Genomic DNA, 25,688 nt, shown 5'->3' on the forward strand with positions numbered 1-25,688 from the left:
TCAATCATTCCAAGGTCTAGTGACATATATAACAAAACGAAAAGTATCTATAAATACAAAATAAAAATAAAACAAAGTTATTAATTGACATTACTCATGTGAAACGACTATTAATAAACAATTGTTTCTCAAGAGAGAGCCAAGAATATCATAAACAATACAAACCATATTTGAAAATTTATTTTCAACATCAGGTAAAACGTAAATATAATAATCTAGGGTTAAAATCCAAGCCGACACTTACGTCACCAATGGCAAAACTCGTAGAAGTACTTTTTTCTGGATATATATCATAACAACTCTTACACATCTCCAGTATGACAACAATCTGTGAATAAGTATGACGGAATAAAGAGTTGCTCTTGGCTATATAACATGTAGTGTCTATATTTATATTTATATTTAAATTTATACGTACTTATAAAATAAATACTTAAAAATTTAATGTTTATTACAGTGATAAAGAATAACTTTACTTACAATAATAATATTTTAACGCTAGTGACAACAATTAAAAACACAAACAAAATGTCGAAATTAATAAAATCTAATTATTTAGATGTGGGTAGTTTAACAACAGTGATGACTATTAGAACTAAATATCCAATAAATAGTGACAATGAATTGTGATCCTGGTATTTATTTGTATATTTATAATACCAGCAAGTGCATTTATTTTTTTTTATTTTTTTTTTAACTAAATTTTATTTCTGAAGAGAAAAAAAATTTGTAAATCATTGGATTTTATGTTAAAAAAAAGGATTTGTAAAACTGCACTGATATCTAATAATTAATAATTGAAAAATTAAAAAAAAAAAAAAAAGTGTAAATTAATTGGAATGGCAGCAGCCCAAAAAAAAAATCAATCACGTAGACGTCTTGCAGCAATAACATTTCTATCAAATATTTCATTAGATGGAAGTCATCGGGATACTAATTTTTCATTACTACCTCACAACGGAGCTATACACCGTCGTGAAATTCACATAAATAATATTATTAATAGCAGTAATAATTATTCTAATGGCAACGGTGATCCCAATGTTAATGAAATATTAAAATACAATGAAACATTGGTAGTAACAGATACATTTGGTGATGATATTGTTGACATCGTGCCAGGATATATTTCAGAAATTAAACACAATGATTCTGGTGAATTGCCACACAAAACAATTAATGACCATAATTCTATTAGTTCTGATTCTGATGGAATTTTCACTTCTGCTAAAAATACAATCTCTGCTTTGCTTGATCAAGAGCGGATTCAACCATTGCTCTCATCAATACCCGGCTCTTTTCGTGAAAGGTATATTATTTTATTTCTTACATAATCAAAATCATTTTTATTATATTCATTTTTAAATATAATTCACATCAGACCAAAGTTGGTGATTTATTTATTTCACTTTCGTGCAACGATTCGTTGATTATCACCAACTTCTTCAGGTACATATAAATGGTTACAAGCATATCTTATTAAATCATTAATTAATTAATTAATTAATTAATTAATTTAGTTATAAATCATACAATAATCCTACCAATATATACAATTTATATAAACATTTGAAATATATTCTTACTCTAAACATTTTTTCAACACAACGTTATTGACAATATGTCTTTTTTATACATTTTACACGTGTTACTGATTTTCATTTTCACGCAAGAAAATATTTTTCTTTCTAATTACTTTCTTGAGCGAAAAAAAAATTTTTTTTGACAAGAAATTTCACTTATTTAAACTAAATTAATTCTCTTGCTTTAAAAAATACGTATCTTGATCCAAGAAAATTTATTTAAGTCAAGAAAATCTTGTTGTTTTGACAAAATTCAGCCTCTTGCTCCAAAAAATTTAGTTCTTGACAGAAGTAAATTTTCTTGTCTTGAGAAAACTTCTCTCTTGCTCCAAAAAATTAAATATAAAGATAGAAGTAAATTTTCATTAATATTTTTATTGATTAATTATATTTCATCATTTTTTTTCATTCAATATGTATAATTGCACGCTAAAATAATATAAAATGGGTATCAAATATTCAAGAGAAAAATTTTCTCAAGGTGAGAAAATTTTTTTCTCAGCTGAAGTAGGTGGCGATGCTTCCTTAAAGTATCTAAAAATCTTGATCAAATATAAAAATTTATTGTATCAAGTATTTATGATAATTTGAGTAAAGAAAAAATTACTTTCAACAAGAATAGAATTTCAAGAAAAATTTTTACTTTGGCCAACACAACTTCGGTCTTCCTTCAGGCATCCGAAAATTTTCTTGAGCTTAGAATTTTGTTCTCAAATCAAGAAATTTTTCTTTCCATGTGGGGTATTCCATGCCAAATCGACCACTTTTGAACCCGACCTCTTTAGATTTAGCTGAAACTTTTCTATTTTTTTCTACCCTTTGAAAGACATTTATGAAAATTTTTTCAAATTTTTTTATCCAACCCAAAAAAAGTTAGAAATTTTTCATAAAAATGGCTTTTTTATTTTCAAATAGCCATAACTTTTTTAGACATTGACCTTTAGGTACCTTTTTTTTTTTTTAAGGAAGTACGAGCACCAAGACAACTTTTGATAAAAGGCTTGATTTTTTTTTAATATAAAGTTTAAATATGTCTAAACAAATTCTGAAAATTTGAAAGAGATTGCCCGATTATTTAAATAAATAATTAACTTTGAAGTTAAGCAATTTAACATTGGTCTTATGGAGTAACCTCCAAACATTGATACATTTCTGTATTTTTCTCGTAAAACTGTCGGTGAATATTTTTAAAAAACTTATGAATGAAAGTAAATATATTAGTGATGAATTTAATTCAAAAAAATTTACACTTGCCCGACTAATTAAAGTGTACTAATTAAAAGAAAAATATATGCCGCCATTAGCAAATGTTAAATGTATATCTATATATTGAGAAAAATAACGTGGTTACTGCTCTCTCCTTACCACGCTAGAGTCGATACCTATCCCCACCCCGCCTAGTGCTCATACTTCCTTAAATGTTTGTTTTTGAATGAACTGTTCGAAAAAATACACAAAAAAAATTAAATATGATCAATTTTATAAAATAATCGGTTGTTTTGAGCAAAATCGTTATTTTTTCAAAATTCGTCACTTTTTTTTTTATTTTTTTTTTCTCAAAAAAAAACTTCAATCAATTTGACAACTATTCCCGCTCATCCCGGACAGGGCTGATTTTTTTTTATTTAATTGAAAAAAAAAATCGTCAAATTTTCTAAAATAAAAAAAATTTTTTTTGATTTATAACTAAATTTATTTATTTATTTATTTATTAGAAAACAGACACCAATCGGCTTTATACATCATATCTAAAGAGTTAAAAAAATTTAATGTTGAAAAAACAAGTACACGGAAAAAAGTAAACTGTGATTTCTACTAATTTTTCCGACCGTGATAATATAATTCTTTTTTTTTTAACCCGTTCCTGCCTTTACGGTCATTTTTTTCTGCTAGTATAAATCTAATTCAAGTGGATAGTAATATTCCATCTTTACTAACAATTTGGGACAGATCGTCCCTGGAGAGTTAGAGGTCGATGGGTAACCATCGAACTTGAACACTAGTTAGCTGGTGAATGCTAGTATCTGTTCAACTCAATTTTTAAGTATTAACGATGGAAAGCCACTGAGAATGAAGAGCAGCTTTTGGTAAAGTCAAGTATTAACAGCTACTGAGAGTTAAGAGTATACTGAGAAGAAGTAAGTGGAGAATGACCCGGTAGCTTAATGGTAAAAGCATCCTGACATGTAATCGGGGAGATCCAGGTTCGATTCCTGGCTTGGTTAATTTTTCATGGACTTTTTCATAAGTTCATAAGTTGCTCTTCATTCTCAGTGGCTTTCCATCGTTAATACTAAAAAAAAAAGTTTGGAAAATCCAAAAGTGCACGCCTCATAACGCTCATTCATTTTTTAAGAAAAAATAAATTGTGTAACTGATAAAAAAAAAGAAAATTATAATTAAGTAATTTCTTACAGTATTTTTTTTTTTAAATATCAGCGCCCTTTTTTCTTGTTATATGCGCACGCAGTCTAAAAAAATCTAGCTTTATCAAGTAGCGCCATAGTTTTCACGTGACAAATACGAAAAATTCGTTTGTCTTTGTACGGTTATATCGTAATAAATTTTAATAAAAATTTAATTAAAAAAAAAAAATACGTAAACTAGGCTACTGATATGAAATACGGACCTAGTTCATCGCATTCGTAAACTAATAAAAAAGGTCCGGTCTTGAAATATCAATTTGTTTGGGAGTAATCATTGGTACATCCAAAATGGGGTGACATCCGGACGTCCACGTAAAATTTTTTTCAAAACGTTTTTTTTTTTAAAATAGCTACATGAAATGATTTTAGAAAGTAAAAGATGGTTTAATTTAAGTGTTTTCTCCGTGTACATCTACTTATATTATTGTATAAGTGTAATATGGTTGTGATAGAGACATTTAAAGATCACAAAATTGCTTGACCTTGACGAGTCGAGTATAAAGCACAACCTCACGCGCTTCGCGCTATGAGGCGTGCAATTGAGTTAAACAGATACTAGCATTCACCAGCTAACTAGTGTTCAAGTTCGATGGTTACCCATCGACCTCTAACTCTCCACGGACGATCTGTCCCAAATTGTTAGTGAAGATGGAATATTACCATCCACTTGAATTAGATTTATACTAGCAGAAAAAAATGACCGTAAAGGCAGGAACGGGTTAAAAAAAAGTAAACTGTAATATTTACTTGGATTCCGGTTAATTTTTATAGTTTCAAACAGTAAAGCGGACATCGGGGTGGCAAAAATATGAATGTTACAGAACTTAATGTTGAAAATATAAAAGCCACAATTTATAATTTAATATCCAAAATAAGTGATTAGTAGCTGTCACTATAGTAAATAATGACTCTTTCATCTTAAAAAATTACAGTTTCAAATAGTAAAAATTGCCATTTCTATAGTTTATATTATGAGGAGAAGAAGAACTCAGATGAAAAAGAAGGGGGTCTCACTCTGGGAGAATTTAATATTTGAAACAGTAAAAATTATACTTTTAAAATATACATTTTACCGGTCCAAGCAAGTCAATAATTACAGTTTGATTTTTAGCGTTGCATTTAAAATTTACCATTTTACTTTGTAAATATTGACGTTGCTCGTATTAGAAATTTAGTAACTTTATTTTATACTTTTTACATATCATAAGATCATTTTTTAGGTACGAAATGATAAATATCAAAGTCGGAATTCTTAATTATTATATTTTAACATTTTAGACATTTACATAGCGAATATTACTGTTTGAAATAGTATTTTCTTCCATGTAAAGAGTAAATTGTAACGTTTAAATGGTAAATATTATATAGTGAATAGTAAAATCACGATTTTACTGTTTGAAATGGTAATTTTTAGTAGTTGATCATTACTTATTATAAATCGACTGTTATTTATTACAGTTTACTTTTTTCCGTGTAGATTAAAGTAAAAAAAAGATAGAATAATGAGTAAATTACATGAAATAATTAAACGTTAGATTAACAATAGGGAAATATTTTATTTTTGGTATTTGTAAATTAATTAATGACTTAATAAAATATGCTAGTACCCATTTAGATGTGCCTGAAGAAGTTGGTGATAACCACACTGATAGAAGGATTTGTTTATAGTTAAAAAGATTTGTTAATATTTAACAAATCATTTATTAGAAGCCATTTGTTAGTCCTTAACAAATATTTCTTAGTATTTAAAAAGATTTATTAATATTTAATAAATGAATATCAGATTTATTAAATATAAACAAATCATTTTAAATACTAAGAAATATTTGTTTAATATTAAAAAGTGGTCTCTAATAAATGATTTGTTAACTACTAACAAATATTATTTAATACAAATAAATCCTTCTATCAGTGCAACGATACGTTGCAATAAATAAATCAACATAAAACAACAGCTTTGGTCTGATTAATCTGATGTCAATTATATTTAACGTGGGATATGGACCTGAATAACAAACCGAGTTTATTAATTTTTTTTTATTTTAATCAACAGAGCTGGAACGGCAGGTAGTGAATACTCACTACCAGAAAGACGCGTGGGCTCGCTGTACCACAAAAAGCGTATAGTCCATCAAACATCCACTCTGTCTGAAGACATAAAACACCATTACAACAGCAGCACTGAAAGCATTGGCTCCCAGAGATCTAAGTCGATTTCTTCCAAAAATAAAGGAAAAGCTATCGGCAATGTTCAAGCTTGTGTCACAGCCAATGCTGTTATTATTCCTGAAGTAACAAGGGAATTACGGATCATGCAACGTCCGACAACTGGGCACAAGTTTGGAGACGATCGACTTGTCTTGGTGTCTACCAAGAAAGTTCCTTTTCTTGTTTTCTCAGCTTTGCCTTACAATAAAAATCAACGGACCAGTTGGTTAGTATTAATTTTTATTTATAATTTTTTTTAGATTTATTTATTTATTTTATTTTCATTTTTAAGTAAAAGACCCTGGTATTGACCTAGTTGTTTGACAATTTTATTCTAATTAAAAAAATAAAATCTCAAAAAATCAATTATTTTAAAATCTGTTACTCAAAAATTATATTTATTAATTTATTAGAGTTGATTTGTTTTTTTTTTTTAATTAAAATAAAATTGCAAGTGTCAGTAACTAGACCAGTGTCAATAACTGGGTCTTTTACCTTAGTTTATAAAATAAGCGTTAGTATTCTTGGGATAAATATTTTTATGATTAAATATCTTTGTGATAGGATAACTGGAAAAATATTAATAATAATGATAATATAACGTCTGATTATTTTATAAATATTTTTATTATTATAATGTTTTACTTGCATAACTTTACAGTTTTTTTTATGATAATAAATTTAGCAGATATTTATTATTATTATTATAAAATTATTATTTTTAGAATTTTTTTAACAAATAAATCATAGCAAAAAAAAATTTTTTTTAATTGACACGTGAAAATTTTTAAAAATTAATTAATTTTTTAAAAATAATTTTTTGAAATAAATATTTTTGTTAAAAAAAATTAAAAAATTCTCTAGAGACTGCTAACTTTAATATCATTTTTTTTTTTAATTTTTAAGATATAAATATTAGATAGATGTTAGAAAGTAAAATTTTTAAACTTTTTTAAAAAGGTAATAATTATTAAATAAATATTTAATATTTCAAACATTTTTTAACTAATATAAACATTTATAAATATTATTTGTTGATAACTTTATTTATTTTAATTTATCCTTTGGTATTCAGATTATTTTATAAATATTTAACTTGTATTTGTAGAAAAAAAAATAATAGTAAATTTTTTTAAATTAAAATTAGCAAACATCTGAAAATTAAAAAAAAATACAATTAATTACTAAAAATATATTAAAGAAATTTTTTTTTTACTTTTGAAAAAAAATAAAAATATTTAAATTATTATTTATGAAAGCAGTTGAAATATTTGATGTAATTAAAATTTATAAAATAATTTCGCATTATTAAATTTTTCAAGCGTCTTAATAATATTTATAATTAAAATTAAATTTTTTTATTAAAAAACAACAATAAATTAATCAAAAAAAAAAAAAAATATTTATTATAATAACAATAATTGAAAAGTAGTTATTTTAATCTTGAGATATTAATCTATCAATAATTTTCTAAGAATATTATCGCAAAATTTTTTTTTTTTTCATTAATAATTCACTTTTTCACTAGATAGGGCCATCAAGTATCACGTGAATTAACACCGATTATTTATTATTTACCTGATAATTTATTTAATTAATTTAGGATTATTTTTTAATAAGTTAAATTGATGATTATTATTTTTAATTAGCTGTTCAAGTGTTACGAGTATACCTGGGTTCATAAACATCAGTGTTTCTAATCGAATTCTACGCAGGTATCTCGATGGATATTATTAGATAGAGTCGTGTACTCGTTCCGCCACACTTATTAAATTTTTATATATTTAATACAAGCTTTTATTGCAATTTTAGCACGATTTATTAAATTATTTTTTTTTTAATATTTATATTTAGTTATATATTATCAATTATTGATTATTGATATATTTAATTACGATAGATGTTTTAAGCAGTTATCTTAATGTAAATATATATAAGATTATAATGTTATTTATTTGTATTTGTTGTTATTTATATTTTAGGTCTGAACTACGTAGAGATACTGGTCGTAGACGAAATACATCGGGTCCAAGGCCGCTTTCGGCTATTAATGATAATTTAGATCCATTTGGTTTATTGGGAATTGAACGCGCTAAAGATGGACAGGTAAATTTTCGTGTTCATTTAATTATGCTTCAAGCTTGCTGTATAAAATATTTAAAGAATTTTGTATTTCATAATCATTATTTTCTTTTTTTTTTTTTTTTAAGTCATTTAATACCGCTTCTAGTTTATCATGAAATATAAACTTGACCTTTTTTTCTTCTTAAAATGCTTATTAATTTGATAGTTATATGTACAATAATTTTGTTTTGCATTCTTAAAACTATTTTGTAAAGTTATCGCTGGCTTCCTGTTATATATTTACTATTTAAATTATTATCTATACTATTAAGAGAGTAAGCAAAATTTTGCAGCCAGTGTGTTTATATGATAAAATGGGTTTTAATGGTTTAATTTGGTATCGTTGGAAAGGTCTTGACTTGAATTTGTGCCTTTTCAAGGTTTCATATCATTTTTACCAATAGTCAATTTATGATGATAGGTATTTAGGTTATATTAGAAAATTCTCTATCTCTAGATTCGTAATTAAGAAATGACCTTGTATCTTGTGAACTATTAACATTTTTAAAGATATAAGCTCATCTTGATGTTACACTCATCAAGACCTTTCATTTGAGTACCCACATCAATTTTTCATATATTTTATATATTTATATATATTATATATATGTATATATATTATATATATGTATATATGAAAAATATATCAAAAATGCATGTGAGTACTCAAATGAAAGCTCTTGATGAGTGTAACATCAAGATGAGCTTATATTTTTAAAAATCTCAGTAATTAAGAAATGACCTTGTATCTTGTGAAATCTTGACATTTTGGAAAATATAAGCTCATCCCGATGTTACATTCATCAATACCTTTCATTTGAGTACCCACATCAATTTTTCATATATTTTATATATTTATATATATTATATATATGTATATATGAAAAATATATCAAAAATACATGTGGGTACTCAAATGAAAGCTCTTGATGAGTGTAACATCAAGATGAGCTTATATCTTTAAAAATGTCTGTAATTAAGAAATGACCTTGTATCTTGTGAACTATTAACATTTTTAAAGATATAAGCTCATCTTGATGTTACACTCATCAAGACCTTTCATTTGAGTACCCTCATCAATTTTTCATATATTTTATATATTTATATATATTATATATATAAATATATGAAAAATATATCAAAAATGCATGGGAGTACTCAAATGAGAGCTCTTGATGAGTGTAACATCAAGATGAGCTTATATTTTTAAAAATCTCAGTAATTAAGAAATGACCTTGTATCTTGTGAAATCTTGACATTTTGGAAAATATAAGCTCATCCCGATGTTACATTCATCAAGACCTTTCATTTGAGTACCCACATCAATTTTTCATATATTTTATATATTTATATATATTATATATATGTATATATGAAAAATATATCAAAAATACATGTGGGTACTCAAATGAAAGCTCTTGATGAGTGTAACATCAAGATGAGCTTATATCTTTAAAAATGTATGTAATTAAGAAATGACCTTGTATCTTGTGAACTATTGAAATTTTTAAGGATATAAGCTCATCCTGACATTACACTCATCGAGACCTTTCATTTGAGTACCCACATCAATTTTTCATATATTTTATATATTTTTATATATTATATATATGTATATATGAAAAATATATCAAAAATACATGTGGGTACTCAAATGAAAGCTCTTGATGAGTGTAGCATCGGGATGAGCTTATATCTTTAACAAAAGTCATTTTTTAATAACGCAAATTTTTATTATTTATAGTTCACATGTCACGGCAGTCTCATAGTGACTGTAAGATTGCTAGTTATTATTTTTATTTTTGTTTCAGACTATTTTATTTTTTAACAAAGTACGAATAAAAAATAATATGAATTCTTGAAAACAATTATTTAATAATAGATTAAATTTTTTTTTTACATTGAAGATTTATTAATGGTAATAAAATTTAATCTAAAGAAAAATAATGAATGCATGGATTTTTTGATAATAAATAATTCAAACAAGTTAGCTCTTAAATAATAGATAAAATACAATTCATTATGGAAAGTAGTTCTCTATAAACTAAGTCGTTTGTTTTTCATTAAAATTTTTATGTTTTGTTGAAAAGATAAAATTTAATTATTGCGCAACAGGGATTTATTTACGGAAAAAAATTATTTAATCAATTGATTTTTTTTTTTTTTTATTATTCTTACAGTTTTATAGAGGATAAAATCTTTTATAAAAAACAATATAAAATTTGTGTGGGAGTAATTTTGTTTCCGAGGCTTAAATAAATATTTTTATTGAGACTGATAAAATCAACTGCTAAAATTTTTTTATTCTTATTACTTTGTTGCGTAACAAAAGTGAATGACTATAGAGAATTGCATGGCCTCAAAAAAAATAAAAAAAAATCTTATGAAACAAATTGAATAAATGAAAATTTAAAAATTTTTTTCAAAATTTTATTTTCAAATTAATAATTCAAGTTTAAAATTTTTCATTCAATAAGATCAGAAAATATTAACATTAAAAATTGAAAACAATAAAAAAAAAAGATTTTTTTTTTTAATTTTTAGTTTTATATAAAATTAGTTTTTTAGAGTTGATAAAATTATAAGCTTTTAATGAGTCAAAATTAAATTTATTTTATAAAACAGTAGCAAGTAATTAAATCAAATTTTGCTAAAAAAATCGATTCACTTACAAGTTTTAATTTTTTTATAATAATTTATAATTTTTATACACTAAAATTATTTTTAATTTGCCAGTATCTATATCACAATTTTTTTACAATTACAGATTTTCCTGTGCTTATTTGTTATAAAAATATTACTCACTGATAAGATTAAAAATGTCTCGTTTATTTTATTAAATAAAATATATTTAAATTATAATAAACAGTAATAAATAAATACAATTATTTTTTTGCTTTACAAAAAAATAGGAAATGTCCTATGGTCAATTATTGGTGCCGTCACGACAATTTCAACGTGAGAGAAAAATTCACACAAATGATAACGAGGGTATTGAACTCAATCATATTGCTCCAAAGCAACACAATAATGTTTCAAGGTATGTAAATATATAAATTTATTTATCATATCATTTTGCTTACTAAGCATTAAAAAAAAATATATATATTTAACCATAAATTTAAACTAATAAATTTCAAATGAAAATTTTATAAAAAAAAAAAACAAATTATAATTTATTTTACTAACAATTAAAATAGCTTTATTAATTTGAATGAGGATTTGATTAATTGCATTACAATTTTTTCTAATAATATCAATCACACTTTCCAGGACAAAAACAATAGCTTGGAATAAGGACCATACTAAATGGTAACCCATGTATATTTTTTAATTTAATTTTACAGTAGTAATAATAATAATTATTATTATATCAAAACTGTGTATTAGATAATGATTGATCATACGAAAAATTTGTTTTGCATGAAATCGAGTTGAAATAATAAATTTTAATATTTATTATTTGCTTAAATAATTATTAATTAATTTTATTAATGCTTTAATATTTATTTTATTAAATAAAAAAATAAGTCAATAATACGTATTATAGATAACGTGAATTATTGTTATTGTATTATATTATTATTAAATATTTTTTTTTATCTGTTTCAGGTGTCTGTCTTACGATACTACTTCGCACCGAGGGCAACCCGTGACATCTGATTCTCCACCGTTATCGCTTACCAATGACAGTAAAAGTATGGAAATATTTTAATATTGTTATTATTAATTTAAATATAAAATATAAAAATATTATTTAAACTTTTAGTCTTATTTATAATTGTTATTTATTCAGATTACGATTGGGATGAACATGGAATCATGCAGTACAATCCAAATTTATTAGATGATCCCGAATTAATTGCTGGGAAACACCGTACACTTCTTACATTTACTTCTTATATGGTAATTTAATATTCATAAAAATTTTATTTTTTACTTTAAAAATATTTATTTTTAATTTTAAGAATATTTATTTTTTATTTTAAGAATATTTATTTTTTATTTTAAGAATATTTATTTTTAATTTTAAGAATATTTATTTTTAATTTTAAGAATATTTATTTTTAATTTTAAGAATATTTATTTTTAATTTTTTTTTTTTTTTTTAATCAAATTATTATTATTTTTAGGCATCGGTTATTGATTATGTACGTCCGTCTGATTTGAAAAAGGAACTTAATGATAAATTCAAGGAGAAATTTCCACATATTCAATTAACCCTCAGTAAATTACGCAGGTTTGTCATTAAAGTTTATTATTTATTATTATTGTCTTATAATTTATTACGTAATGCGCATTTATTGATATTTACTTTTGAGAAAGTTAATTCAATTTAATTCAGAGTTATTGAGTTGAGGAAGAAAATTGGGCTAAACACTTACGTAAAATTAATCTTACTTGAATAATCAATTAAACATAATTATTTATAAAATTGATAAATGAAATATACGTGAAAAAATTAATTAAATTATTTAAAAATTCTAATCATAGTTTGGAAAAATTAATAAGCAATTTAATTTAAAGTAAATTTTTTTTTTAAGATTCTTGTTTTAAAATTTATTTTAAAAAATATATCGCGTGCCAAAAGGTAAAAGGGCGCATAATTTTTTTTTTTATCACCAATCGACTGGTTGACATATTCTTCGCCTAAAAATGAAGCATCGATTTCCTAAAGCTAAAAGGGCGTATATCTCTTATTATTCGCCCTTTTAGCTTTAGGAATTTGAAAATTTTATGACCTAAAGCTAAAAGGGCCTATAAATTTTTTTTCTAAATATTTCATAAAAATGCTTATTTTTAGCCTAAAAATTAAAAAAAAAACGGTAGAGTCACACGAGAGAGGCATATTCTAACTAAACATACACTCTCTTAAAATTACAATTAAAAATATTTTCAAAAAATTGCTAAATATGCGTGATTGTAGTAATTTATTTTTTATTTGAAAATTATTTCAATCTCATTAGTTTTCGATTAATTTATTTATTTATTGCTTGTATAAAAATAGTTTAAAATTATTATTTTTTCAATATTGTTTAAGTACTTAACAGCCGATCTCCTCTTTTTTTCGCGTCGCACTCACTGTAAGAAACGGTATTATCCTTGTTGCACTCATAATTATAAAACTATTGTAGTTTTATGTTTTTCTTTTAAACAAATAAGAATTTCGAAAAAAACGCTCTGCTATGAAATAGATAATTAAAAAATCTATTACGTAGCAGAATGTTTTTTTTTCAAAATTCTTCTTTTTCTAAGAGAGAAATATAAAGTTACAATCGTATAGGGACCGTTAGTTAAGAAATTTTTTTTTATTTATTAAATTTTTTAATTTCATTTCTTGTGAAGCTATTTATCAAAATTTTATAAGAAAACATAAATTTTTTTTATGTGCCCTTTTAGCTTTAGGCACTACTTTTCTAAAAGCTAAAAGGGCGCATGTCTTGAGTTACGCCCTTTTAGCTTTAGGATGCTCGAATTTTTTTTTTTACATATCTTTGTGTTTCAAGTGATTTTAAGAGGAATGGCAAAAAAATTTTTTTTTATGCGCCCTTTTAACATGGATCCCTACTAACCTGTAGCTATGCGCTCTTTTTGCATTAGTCACGCGATATACTTAGAGAGTAATAAAACTCCGTTTAATTAAAATAGGTTTTATTTGCACTACACTTAATAATATCTAAAATTTTACTGGATATAATTGAGATAGAATCCAGAAAAATCTAAAAAAATCCAGATCTGAATTTTTTTTTACCTCAGATGTTACTGAGTATAACTATGTATTTTTTTTCTTCTTTTCTCAATTTTTTTTAACCAAAACTCTTTACATTTTTTATAGTTTTAACTCTTGTTAATAATAAATATTTTAATTCCTAAAAATAATAGTATTTTAATTAAAATAATTGCGGCTTTAAAAGCACAATTACTTTATATTATTAATATTAAACATAATTAGTTAGATTTTTTATAAAAATTTTTCTTTATCCTAAAATACAAAAGCAATTGTCATATAAAGTTATTTAAAAATTAAAAATATCTAGTAATTAAAATTTAAATAATAAAAAAAATTTTTTTTGTCACTAAATCTCCTTCGAAAGTTTTTTGTAAATTAGAGTTAAAAAAAAATTACATATAGTCAGATAAAATATAAATTAAAAAAGAATTTTAATTTAATGGCAAATTAATCTAAAAATAAAAAAAAATTTTCATTTGTAGAAAAACTATAAGTTTAATTTTAAAAAAATATTTTTTAGTTCTAATTTAATAAATTAAAAAAAAAATCAAAAAGTCAAAAACGTCGGTTAAATTTAGTATTATTAATTAAAATATTTTTTTTGTTCTAGTTTGAAGCGTGAAATGCGAAAAATAGCAAAACTAGAGTATGGAATAGACCTATTGACAGTTGCAATGGCATATGTGTACTTTGAGAAGCTTATACTACGTAATGTTGTTACGAAACAAACTCGTAAATTATGTGCCGGAGCTTGTTTACTATTAGCAGCGAAGCTTAATGACGTAAAGGGTGAAGTGCTTAAATCACTTATTGAGGTAATTTTATAAATTAAATATCCGTATTCCATTATCAAATAATCCAATATCTTCTTATCTGATAATAATAAAATAATATTAATAATTACAGAGAACTGAGAGTGTATTCCGTTTACACCGTAAGGATCTTATTGCATCGGAATTTGCTGTGCTAGTCGCACTTGAATTTGGACTACATTTACCAACGTGGGAAATTTTTCCTCACTATCAACGATTAATCTATGAATCTTGACCTCTTTTACTTATTCATTCGATAAAGTTTAAAATTTATTTGTCTGGAAAATAGTACACAAATACTTCGTCCAACCTTTATTCTCTTCTGGCTTAAATTATTTATAAATTAACACAAGCGTAAGCAATAATGTACCTTAAATATACTCAATTAATTATTTTTGACGTGCTTTCATAGATTAACAAAGAGTTTTTAGTCAAAAAAATATAATTATCTGCACGGAAAAAACAAGATGACACTGAATATCATCCCAGATTATACTCAGTGATATCTGGATTATATTCATTATAATCTGGATTACACTCATTATAATCTGGATTATATTCATTATAATCTGGATTACACTCATTACAATCTGGATTATACTCATTATAATCTGGATTATACTAGCTACTATCTGAAATTTTTTTTTACTCAATATAATCTCGGATGATATCCAATATCATCTTGTTCTTTCCGTCTGGCTAAAAAAAATTTATTACGCGGAAAAAAAAAATTAAGCGTTTGATATTAATAATGGTGGGAAAAAAATGTTTAATTACTTTTTAACTTTTTAGGGTTTTATAAACACATATTAAATATTAAAAAAATCATAAAATCCCATTTATATATTTGTCTATCAATTTAATATTAGAGTAATAATTATTCAAGTCCAATTATTAGAAATTTTATTTTTTTATTAAAAAAAAAAAAAATTAAATTTGCTGTTGATAATCAATTTTTAGTACTTATTATAATTAATTATTTATTTTAAAATTATAGGTGTAAAAAATTATTAAAATTTAATTATTTACTTAATTATTTATAATTGGACTTAAATCATTGTAAAATCTGTCATAAAATCATTTTCATAAAAAATAAAAAATAAAGAAAGAAAATATTTTTAAATTAAAAAATTTTTAATTATAAATAACGACAAAAAATATCTATTAGAATTAATAAATTAAATTGTTATGTAATTATTTTTAAATTGTTAATGTAAATTTATTTTATTGTATATTTTTTATTTTTATGACGTACTATTTTTTTTTTTTTTTTTAGTACAGTTAAATATCAATTTGCTCAATTATTTTATTCTGTTTATTTGATTTATTATTATTATTATGTTACGCTGTAAAATATGTTAAAATGTATGTATATGTATATATAAGTTTTTTCTGTAAAAAATTATGGATTAAATTGTATAGAATTATAAGCAATTAATTTTTATAATTAGAGTAATGATTTTTTGTCAGTTAATTTTATAATTAATTTTTCAGTAAAATTAAAAATATTTTTCCACTCAATAGAACAGAATGATTATTATAGTTATGTGAATAGTTTTGTCTTTAAAAAAATTCAATTAAATATTTATGAAATCAAATACTAAAAAATAATAAAACAATCAGTTGTATAAAATAATTAATTAATCCATTAATATATTAAGTAATGTATCAATTCTAGTCGGATGTTGTCGTTTGTATAATGAATTATGGAGCAGTAGAACATTGTGATTCTTTATTAATTCTTTATTATATTATCTATCTATATATATTCTATGAAATTTACACGTTATACTACCAGACAATTATACAAGAGTCCTTGAATCATGTATATTATAATATCCTCATCAATAAAATGAGTACAAAAAAATTAATGTTTATTTTTTTATATTGTTTAATAATTGCATTTATTAAAAATTTTTAAATGCAATTTTTTTTAACAAATTTATTTGTTAAAAAAAATTAAAAAATGGCCAAGTGATTGCTAATTTTAATGCCATTAATTAAGGAAAATTAATTTAGCAGATATTTGATAATTTATAAATTTTTTGAACAAATAAATTATATTAAAAAAAAAATGAGAAAAAAATTGATAACAAATTTGTTTGTTAAAAAAAATTAAAAAATGGTCAAGTGACTGCTAATTTTAATGTCATTAATAATTGTTATAAAGCAGAAAGTTTTTGCATAATATATCGCGTGACTAATGCAAAAAGGGCGCATTAAAAAATTTTTTTTTGTCATTCTTCTTGAAATCACTCGAAACACAAAGATCTGTAAAAAAAAAAATTCGAGTATATTAAAGCTAAAAGGGCGTAACTCAAGACATGCGCCCTTATAGCTTTTAGAAAAGTAGTGCCTAAAGCTAAAAGGGCACATAAAAAAAATTAAGTTTTTATAAAAAATTTTGATAAATAGCTTCACAAGACATAAAATAAAAAAGTTTGATCATTAAAAAAAAAATTTCTTAACAGCCGGTCCCTACACGGAAAGAACAAGATGACACTGGGTATCATCCCAGATTATACTCAGTATTATCTGTGGTGAAAAAAAATTTCAGATAGTAGCCAGAAAAATCCAGATTATACTGCGTGATATCTGGATTATACTCATTGTAATCTGGATTATACTAAGTACTATCTGAAATTTTTTTTTACTCAGTATAATCCGGGATGATATCCAGTGTCATCTTGTTCTTTTCGCGTACGATTGCAGCTTTATATTTCTCTTCTAGACAAAGAAGAATTTTGAAAAAAACGCTCTGCTACGTAATAGATTTTTTAATTATCTATTTCGTATAGCAGGGTGTTTTTTTAAAAATTGTCATTTGTTTAATCGAAAAACATGAAATTTCAATAGCTTTATAATCATAAATGCACCGAGGATAGTACCGTTTCTTGCAGTGAGTGCGACGCGAGAAAAAGAGGGGATCGGCTGTTTTTAAGTACTTAAACAATATTGAAAAAATAATAATTTTTAACTATATTTTTATACAAGCGATGGATAGTTAAATTAATCGAAAACTAATGGGATTGAAATAATTTTAAAATAAAAAATAAATTAATACAATCACGCATATTTTGCAATTTTTTAAAAATATTTTTAATTGTAATTTTAAAAGAATGTATGTTGAGTTAGAATACGCCTCTTTCGTGTGAATCTACCGTTTTTTTTTTAATTTTTAGGCTAAAAATGAGCATTTTGATGAATTATTTAGAAAAAAAAAATTATAAGCCCTTTTAGCTTTAGGTCATAAAATTTTGAAATTCCTAAAGCTAAAAGGGCGCATAATTAGAGACATACGCCCTTTTAGCTTTAGGAAATCAATGCCTGATTTTTCGACGAAGAATATGTCAACTAGTCGATTGGTGATAAAAAAAAAATTATGCGCCCTTTTAGCTTTGCAAAGCTAAAAGGGCGCATACTTTGCCATCCGCCCTTTTTGCATTAGTCACGCGATATTATTTTTTTTTCAATTTTTTAAGAATATTAATTTATTGTTAGCTTGATTTATTTTTAATTTAATTTGTTTTTAAAAAATATTATGATTTTATTTTTATCTACATTCATTATTTTACCTTATCATATCTTATGTTTGCGGTTCGACGTTCCGGTGATACATTGGCTACTCGATATTTACTCAAACAATATACTGGTCGTGAATTCAGTTATTTTGCAGTGAAAGCTCAGTTAGTTTTTCCTTTTCATCTCTGTAATTTAATTCTATATAGAAAAATATTAATTCTCCTTTCAATAGTTAAATATTTAATTATACTTCTCGTCTCAATTCAATTTATCATCCTGAAATAATAAAGAATTATAAATTTTTTTTTATTCCCAAATGTCGAAATAACATACTAAAATTTTAAGCATAAATCTTAAAGAATTATTAAAAAAAAAAATCAAAATTTTTTCAATGATTACTATATTTTTCTGTATATGTTTTTAATATTATTCTTTAAGGTCCTTTTAATATTTTATTAATTTCTAGAATAATAATAATAATAATAATAATAATATAATTATAATTTCTATAACTATAATTTTTATAATTATATAAGTATTTTTATCAGGAATAAGCTTAGTTAAAAAACAAATTTTTTTTTACAATTAAAAAAAAAAAATATAAATAAGAACTCTACTCTGGAAAAATTTGAGAAATTAAAAAAAAATTCAAAGTATTTTAGAATACAGCAAAAAAAAAAGGTAATTATTTTATTTTATTTTATTTTATTGAAAAAAAAACAAACCCAACAGCTTGCGCCATTAACAGGGTTAATAGAATTATACATAAAGTAAATATAAATTTATATATTTACAAAGCTTAACAAGATGTCCTATAACTAGTATAATATTTAATATCGAAAATAATATTTTTAATATAATATGAAAAAATTTTAAATTTGAAAAAATAATAAATTATGAAAAAATTTTCCATTTTTTTTTTCTTAAGCCTAAAAAAAAGCTACCAAGACAATTTTTAATATTTTTTCCCCCAAGAAAAAATAATATCTAAAAAAAAATACAGATAAAAAAACAAATAGGTCTGTAGTTGTTATGATTTTAAATTGAAAATAAATATGGTTTATTTTTTTTTAAGGGAAAAAAATTCCTGTTACCTTCAAGAAGTCAGAAGAAGAAAATAAGCAGAATAGATCAAGTAAAACGGGGATTAATTTTTATTCATTTCTTCTTTAAAAAATACATTCAAAAAAAAAAACTTCCCGAATTTGTCAATTTTTAAAAAAGTTATAGTTAATTAAAAAAAATTATTTTTTTGAAGAATTTTTACTTTTTTTTTTGGGTTTTGTACAAAAAATAATAATAATAATAAATAGTTTTATTTGCACGACTTTCGTCTCTTACAAAGTTTTTACATATTTTGTATCTGTATATTAATTACATATATTATTTCTCTTTCCATTTATTCTTTCTATTTTTATTTTCTTTTCTTTTTTTCTCTTGTTTGCACGTCATTGTTCTGGTGACATGACCCTCCTGCCCCAAACTCCGCAATCCCTTTTTTCCCTTAGGATCTCTTCAATTTTTCTGAAGACCGTGCATGCTCTCACGTCTGTTCTTCCCTTTAGTACTTCTATTAGTCTTTCTTCTACCTTTTCATTTTCTAAATCTTTCCATTCATTTAAGAAACTCTTTCCTTCTTCTCCTACTTTTTCATATATTTCTTCACATTTCATTAGGGGAAGGACGGGCAAAACGGATATGTTAATTTGAAAATGAAATAACAAATATATATTACAATCATATCCATTCTTAACTTTGGCTAATAATTTTTGGGTAATTGAAGTTTATAATTAAAGTAAAATAAAAATAATAACAAAGAAATTCTTCTTCGAAATTAAAAAAAAGTCAATATTATCCGTTTTGCCCTACCAGGGCGGGCAAAATGAATACTCAGGTCGCGTAAAACGAATACTGATTGGAAAATACATTTCAATCAAAACAATCGTCGCAAAAATATCAACCGCGTCCTGAATATGAAGGAAAAAATCAAATCTGCATCGTCCTTAACAACATTAAACTAAGTATTGTATACTTACGATTTAAAATTTTATTTTTTCCTAAATTTCAATATTTATAAAAAATTCCCACAAGTATGCAAAACCAATGCTTTATCGATAACGGTAAGTGTAGTTACATAATAGATTGATAGATTGCTGTCTAAAATGTTTCTATCGACCGACCAGCGATTTAAAACGATTATTCATTTTACCCGCCCTCTCCGTCTTGCCCGTCCGTCCCCTATATGTATCAGGGTTTCTTCTTCCCCCTCACATACTCTGCATCTCCAATCCTTATATCCTTTCTTTCCCCCTCTTCCTATGTTCCCACATCGTACCCTCGCCCATGTTTCCTTGTCTTCTCCACTTATTTCATCTTTTCTCCAATAGTAGTTTTTATCTTTGTCTATTTTTATTTTCTTGTATAATTTGCAATATGATGATTTCTCTATTGCCTCTTCGTCTTTTTTTATCCTCATTATCCCTTCATCCAGCTTTGTTTCTATTTCTTCTATTTCTTGTTCTTTATATATCATCCTGACTACTCCCTCACAGCCCATTTTTGTTAGTATTTTTTTTACTTCTTTACCCCATTTTGTTGCTCTTCCGTTTAGTATACCTCTCATTTCTTCTTTCATCACTATCCTTGGCCATCTTTCCCTGTCCATTTTGATCACGTCCTTTATATATCGTACTGCTCTCTCTTTTAGTGTTATTTCTATATCCTCTACTCCCATTTCTTCCCTCCATATGTACCCTGGTGTGTCCCTACTCACTCCTAAAGCCATCTTGCACAACCTTCTATGCACCCTCCTAATCTCCTCCGATTGTTCCCACCCCCACACTTCTACTCCATACATAGCTACAGATTTCGCCACCGTGTTCATCAGATACATCCTCTCCCTTATGCTGTTCCTTTTGCTTCTCTTTATTATGCCCCATACCGCGTTCGTTGCTTTTTGTGCTTTTCTTGCCATCTCCTTTCTTTGCTTTGCTGCACTATTCTTCGTCGTAAACCAGTATCCTAAATATTTCACCTCTTTTACTTTTGTACAAAAAATAAAAAAATTTTTAATGGGATAAAAAATGATGTTATTAAAATTAGCAGTCACTTAACCATTTTTCAATTTTTTCTAACAAATAAATTATTTTTAAAAAATTGCATTGTTTATTTTTTAAAATTTCTACATATCAATTTTTTTTCTACTTTTTTTTTGCCATAATTTATTTGTTAAAAAAATTTTAAAAATTATCAAATATCTGCTAAATTAATCTTCATTAAAAAATGATAAAGTTACAGCCTCTCATAGATATATCCTAAAAATAAAAAATAAAATTACTGCACTAGTTATCTTCCCAAAAATTCCAAAAAATAATTTTTTAATAAATATTTTACATATTAAAAATAATTTACAATTATTTTTTTAACCTTGCAGTATTTTCACGAACATAAAAAGTCTTACCGGAATAAATTACTCAATAACATGACAAAATTGACATGCATTAAAGAGTAATCCATCTGACATTGACAAAAAACATGCGGATCAATTCGGTCAGGGTCACCCAAGATTATTTCGACAGTAAAACTGTTAAATGAAAGGCTTCAGGCCGCCTAGTGCTTCCTCGAGCAATATAAAGTCAACATCATATCAATTATAATCCATTCCCTTCTTCATTATCATCCACACCCTCGTTTTCATTTTCATCACTCAACAAAATCGTAAAGTATAAGTAAGTGAGTGTTGCAATTTACAATATAACACGGAAAAAAGTAAACCGTAATATTCACTCGGATTCTGGTTAATTTTTATAGTTTCAAACAGTAAAGCGGACTTTGGGGTGGTAAAAATATAAATATTACAGAACTTAATGTAGAAAGTATAAAAGCCACAGTTTATAATTTAATATCCAAAATAAGTGATTAGTAGCTGTCACTATAATAAATAACGACTCTTTCATCTTAAAAAATTACAGTTTTAAGTGAAAATTGCCATTTCAATATATAGTCGATATTATGAGGAGAAGGAGAACTCAGATGAAAGAGAAGGGGGTCTCACACTGGGAGAATTTAACATTTGAAACAGTAAAAATTATACTTTTAAAATTTACATTTTACCAGTCCAAGCAAGTCAATAATTACAGTTTGATTTTTAGCGTCGCGTTTAAAATTTACCATTTTACTTTGTAAATATTGACGTTGCTTGTATTAGAAATTTACTAACTTTATTTTATACTTTTTTCATATCATAAGATCATTTTTTAGGTACGAAATGATAAATATCAAAGTCTGAATTCTTAATTATTATACTTTAACATTTTAGACATTAACATAGCGAATATTACTGTTTGAAATAGTATTTTCTTTCATGTAAAGAGTAAATTGTAACGTTTAAATGATAAATATTATAAAGTGAATAGTAAAATCACAATTTGACTGTTTGAAATGGTAATTTTTAGCAGTTGATCATTACTTATTATAAATCAACTGTTATTTATTACAGTTTACTTTTTTCCGTGCATAAATTTCCTTTTTGGATTGAGGCCAAGAAGGCATCAATTACACGGAAAAAAGTAAACTGTAATATTCACTCGGATTCCGGTTAATTTTTATAGTTTCAAACAGTAAAGCTGACATTGGGGTGGCAAAAATATAAATATTACAGAACTTAACATAGTAAGTATAAAAGCCACAATTTATAATTTAATATCCAAAATAAGTGATTAGTAGCTGTCACTATAGTAAATAACGACTCTTTCATCTTAAAAAATTACAGTTTTAAGTGAAAATTGCCATTTCAATATATAGTCGATATTATGAGGAGAAGGAGAACTCAGATGAAAGAGAAGGGGGTCTCACTCTGGGAGAATTTAACATTTGAAACAGTAAAAATTATACTTTTAAAATATACATTTTATCAGTTCAAGCAAGTCAATAATTACAGTTTGATTATTAGCGTTGCGTTTAAAATTTACCATTTTACTTTGTAAATATTTACGTTGCTTGTATTAGAAATTTACTAACTTTATTTTATACTTTTTACATATCATAAGATCATTTTTTAGGTACGAAATGATAAATATCAAAGTCTGAATTCTTAATTATTATACTTTAACATTTCAGACATTAACATAGCGAATATTACTGTTTGAAATAGTATTTTCTTTCATATAAAGAGTAAATTGTAACGTTTAAATGGTAAATATTATAAAGTGAATAGTAAAATGACGATTTTACTGTTTGAAATGGTAATTTTTAGCAGTTGATAATTACTTATTATAAATCAACTGTTATTTATTACAGTTTACTTTTTTCCGTGAAGATGATGATGATAACTGAAGACGTAGTTTCCTTCCAAAAAGGGTTGATGGACTGGCTGACGGAAGAAAGTGAATATTTGATGCAGCGTCTGGACCGCTGGACAACTATCGCGCGTGGGTACAATCGTTTGTATCCTCAGAGATTATCCCGGGGGTGTATGACGATGCAGAAGGAGCCGGATGAAGAATCTTGGCGGCATTCTCCAAGCTTTAAGATTCTTACATCTTCTTCTTCTTCTTCATCAAGACGAATCACGCGGCCAGCCGACGAGGTAAGGAAGATCAATTGTTGTGGGACTTTTAATTACCAATCCAACAGCCGCGTTGATAATTCCTGTCTAGAAGAGTATCGGTATGACCACAGTATCTATTTTAAGACAATTGGGGACATTAAGAGCAGCAAGACTTTCAAAGAAACTCAAATTAATGAAGAACAAGAACAAGTGCAAGAAGAAATTTCTGATTTTGAAGAAAACTCAGATCCTTCCAACGCAATGGATAAGCCTGGGAATATTTGTGACTGTCCGAGTCCAACGGACGAAGAAATGTCTGACGAAATAACTTGGTTCGATAAAAACTCCAGTGAAGCTATCACTCAGGAGTTTACTAGAAGTTGTTCCATAGCGCAAATTGATGATCTAAATGATTGTATTAATAATAATGATTCTCGGTGGAACAATTTTAATGGATCGAGTTTGCAAAATTTGGAAATGGAAAGCCAGGTTGATTCTGTGGAGCTTGAGAATAAGAATTTGGATAATGAAGCTAACGTTGTTCCGAATTGGAGGAAATCCAGTCGGAGGATGAAAGCTGTCAAGCCGAAAGTACTTGAGGATAATAATGTTTCCTGGAATGGTGTGCTGTTTAGTTACAACGTCGATCCGGCTTTAGCTTCTTCGCATCATTGTGTTTTGAATGTTAAATGAAAATGTTAAATTTTTGTTATTGGGAAATTCAATGGTTTTAAGAGGTAAGTTTTAATTTTTAATTATTATTTTAGATTAGGTAAAAGAACCCATTGGTGCAATGATAAATAAATTAACCTACCACTAACGCGATCTAACTTTGAGAAATCAGCCCTCATTTACAGAATAGCGCAGATTTGTAATCTCTTTTTAAACAATGCCGAGTTCCTTTACCTCTTAGGATTTAATCAGCCGATAACGAACAGTGCTTTAGCGTCAATTCTCTTGTCTATGAGACAATAGTTTTTACTCATATTACACGCTTTTTATTAGCTTCACTTGTATGTCAGTTTGTCAGTTTGTCAGTTTGTCAGTTTGTCAGTTTGTCAGTTTGTCAGTTTGTCAGTTTGTCAGTATGTAACTCTCCTTCGCATAAAGAGACTACCATAATGATATTATTTAAATTTTGATTATTATCAACCTAGAACCCAGGTGATGACCTTCCTAGTCATCCTCTGATGACCATCCCGAAGTTATATCTCGAAACCAGGTGTTTTCCTCCGTAGGTTTTCATCGGGAATGGCACAGATAAACCCGTACATCAACCCGGAATCCTCTGATGACCATCCCGAAGTTATATCTCGAAACCAGGTGTTTTCTTCCGTAGGTTTTCATCGGGAATGGCACAGATAAACCCGTACATCAACCCGGAATCCTCTGATGACCATCCCGAAGTTATATCTCGAAACCAGGTGTTTTCCTCCGTAGGTTTTCATCGGGAATGGCACAGATAAACCCGTACATCAACCCGGAATCCTCTGATGACCATCCCGAAGTTATATTTCGAAACCAGGTGTTTTCCTCCGTAGGTTTTTTACACGCTTTATATTAGCTTCACTTGTATGTCAGTTTGTCAGTATGTAACTCTCCGTGGGTTATTTGCGCGCCTAAATATTTTTGATAATCAACAAATAATAGTTTAAAAAAACTAAAAAATCACGCTTTTATAAATAAACCAAACTAAAAGTAAAAATAAATAATAGTTTAAAAAACTAAAAACAC

At 25.7% G+C, this 25,688-nt stretch overlaps 2 protein-coding genes across 13 annotated transcripts in view; both read left to right on the plus strand.

The window, feature by feature from the left end:
• LOC123273109 (CDK5 and ABL1 enzyme substrate 2) lies at positions 1-15,386 on the plus strand. 4 transcript variants are annotated; one of them, XM_044740316.1, is made up of 12 exons: positions 1-377; positions 458-1,309; positions 6,063-6,443; positions 7,867-7,932; positions 8,200-8,323; positions 11,254-11,381; positions 11,615-11,653; positions 11,954-12,039; positions 12,138-12,247; positions 12,475-12,581; positions 14,683-14,887; positions 14,979-15,386. In XM_044740316.1, exons 2-12 carry the CDS (start codon positions 840-842, stop codon positions 15,117-15,119), a joined length of 1,857 nt encoding a protein of 618 aa, XP_044596251.1. In that variant the 5' UTR covers positions 1-377; positions 458-839; the 3' UTR covers positions 15,120-15,386. The 4 variants fall into 4 exon arrangements, with proteins under 4 accessions (XP_044596251.1, XP_044596250.1, XP_044596253.1 ...); XM_044740315.1 differs by having other exon boundaries at positions 1-1,309; XM_044740318.1 differs by lacking the exon at positions 7,867-7,932 and having other exon boundaries at positions 3-1,309.
• LOC123273111 overlaps positions 4,790-25,688 on the plus strand; it is a 23,323-nt gene continuing 2,424 nt past the window's right edge. The window contains exons 1-3 of one of the 9 annotated variants that reach the window (XM_044740329.1): positions 21,893-22,134; positions 23,705-23,993; positions 24,099-24,691. In XM_044740329.1, coding sequence (XP_044596264.1) covers positions 23,724-23,993; positions 24,099-24,647 — 819 coding nt within the window. In that variant the 5' untranslated portion in view covers positions 21,893-22,134; positions 23,705-23,723 and the 3' untranslated portion in view covers positions 24,648-24,691. Of the gene's footprint in view, positions 4,810-21,892; positions 22,139-22,224; positions 22,246-22,461; positions 22,487-23,016; positions 23,078-23,704; positions 24,692-25,688 lie in introns of those variants that run through there. The other 8 variants (XM_044740326.1, XM_044740327.1, XM_044740323.1 and 5 more) reach the window with 8 other exon arrangements.

Source organism: Cotesia glomerata, linkage group LG10, assembly GCF_020080835.1.
Source record: "Cotesia glomerata isolate CgM1 linkage group LG10, MPM_Cglom_v2.3, whole genome shotgun sequence".
NCBI classification, from domain to species: Eukaryota; Metazoa; Arthropoda; class Insecta; order Hymenoptera; family Braconidae; genus Cotesia; species Cotesia glomerata.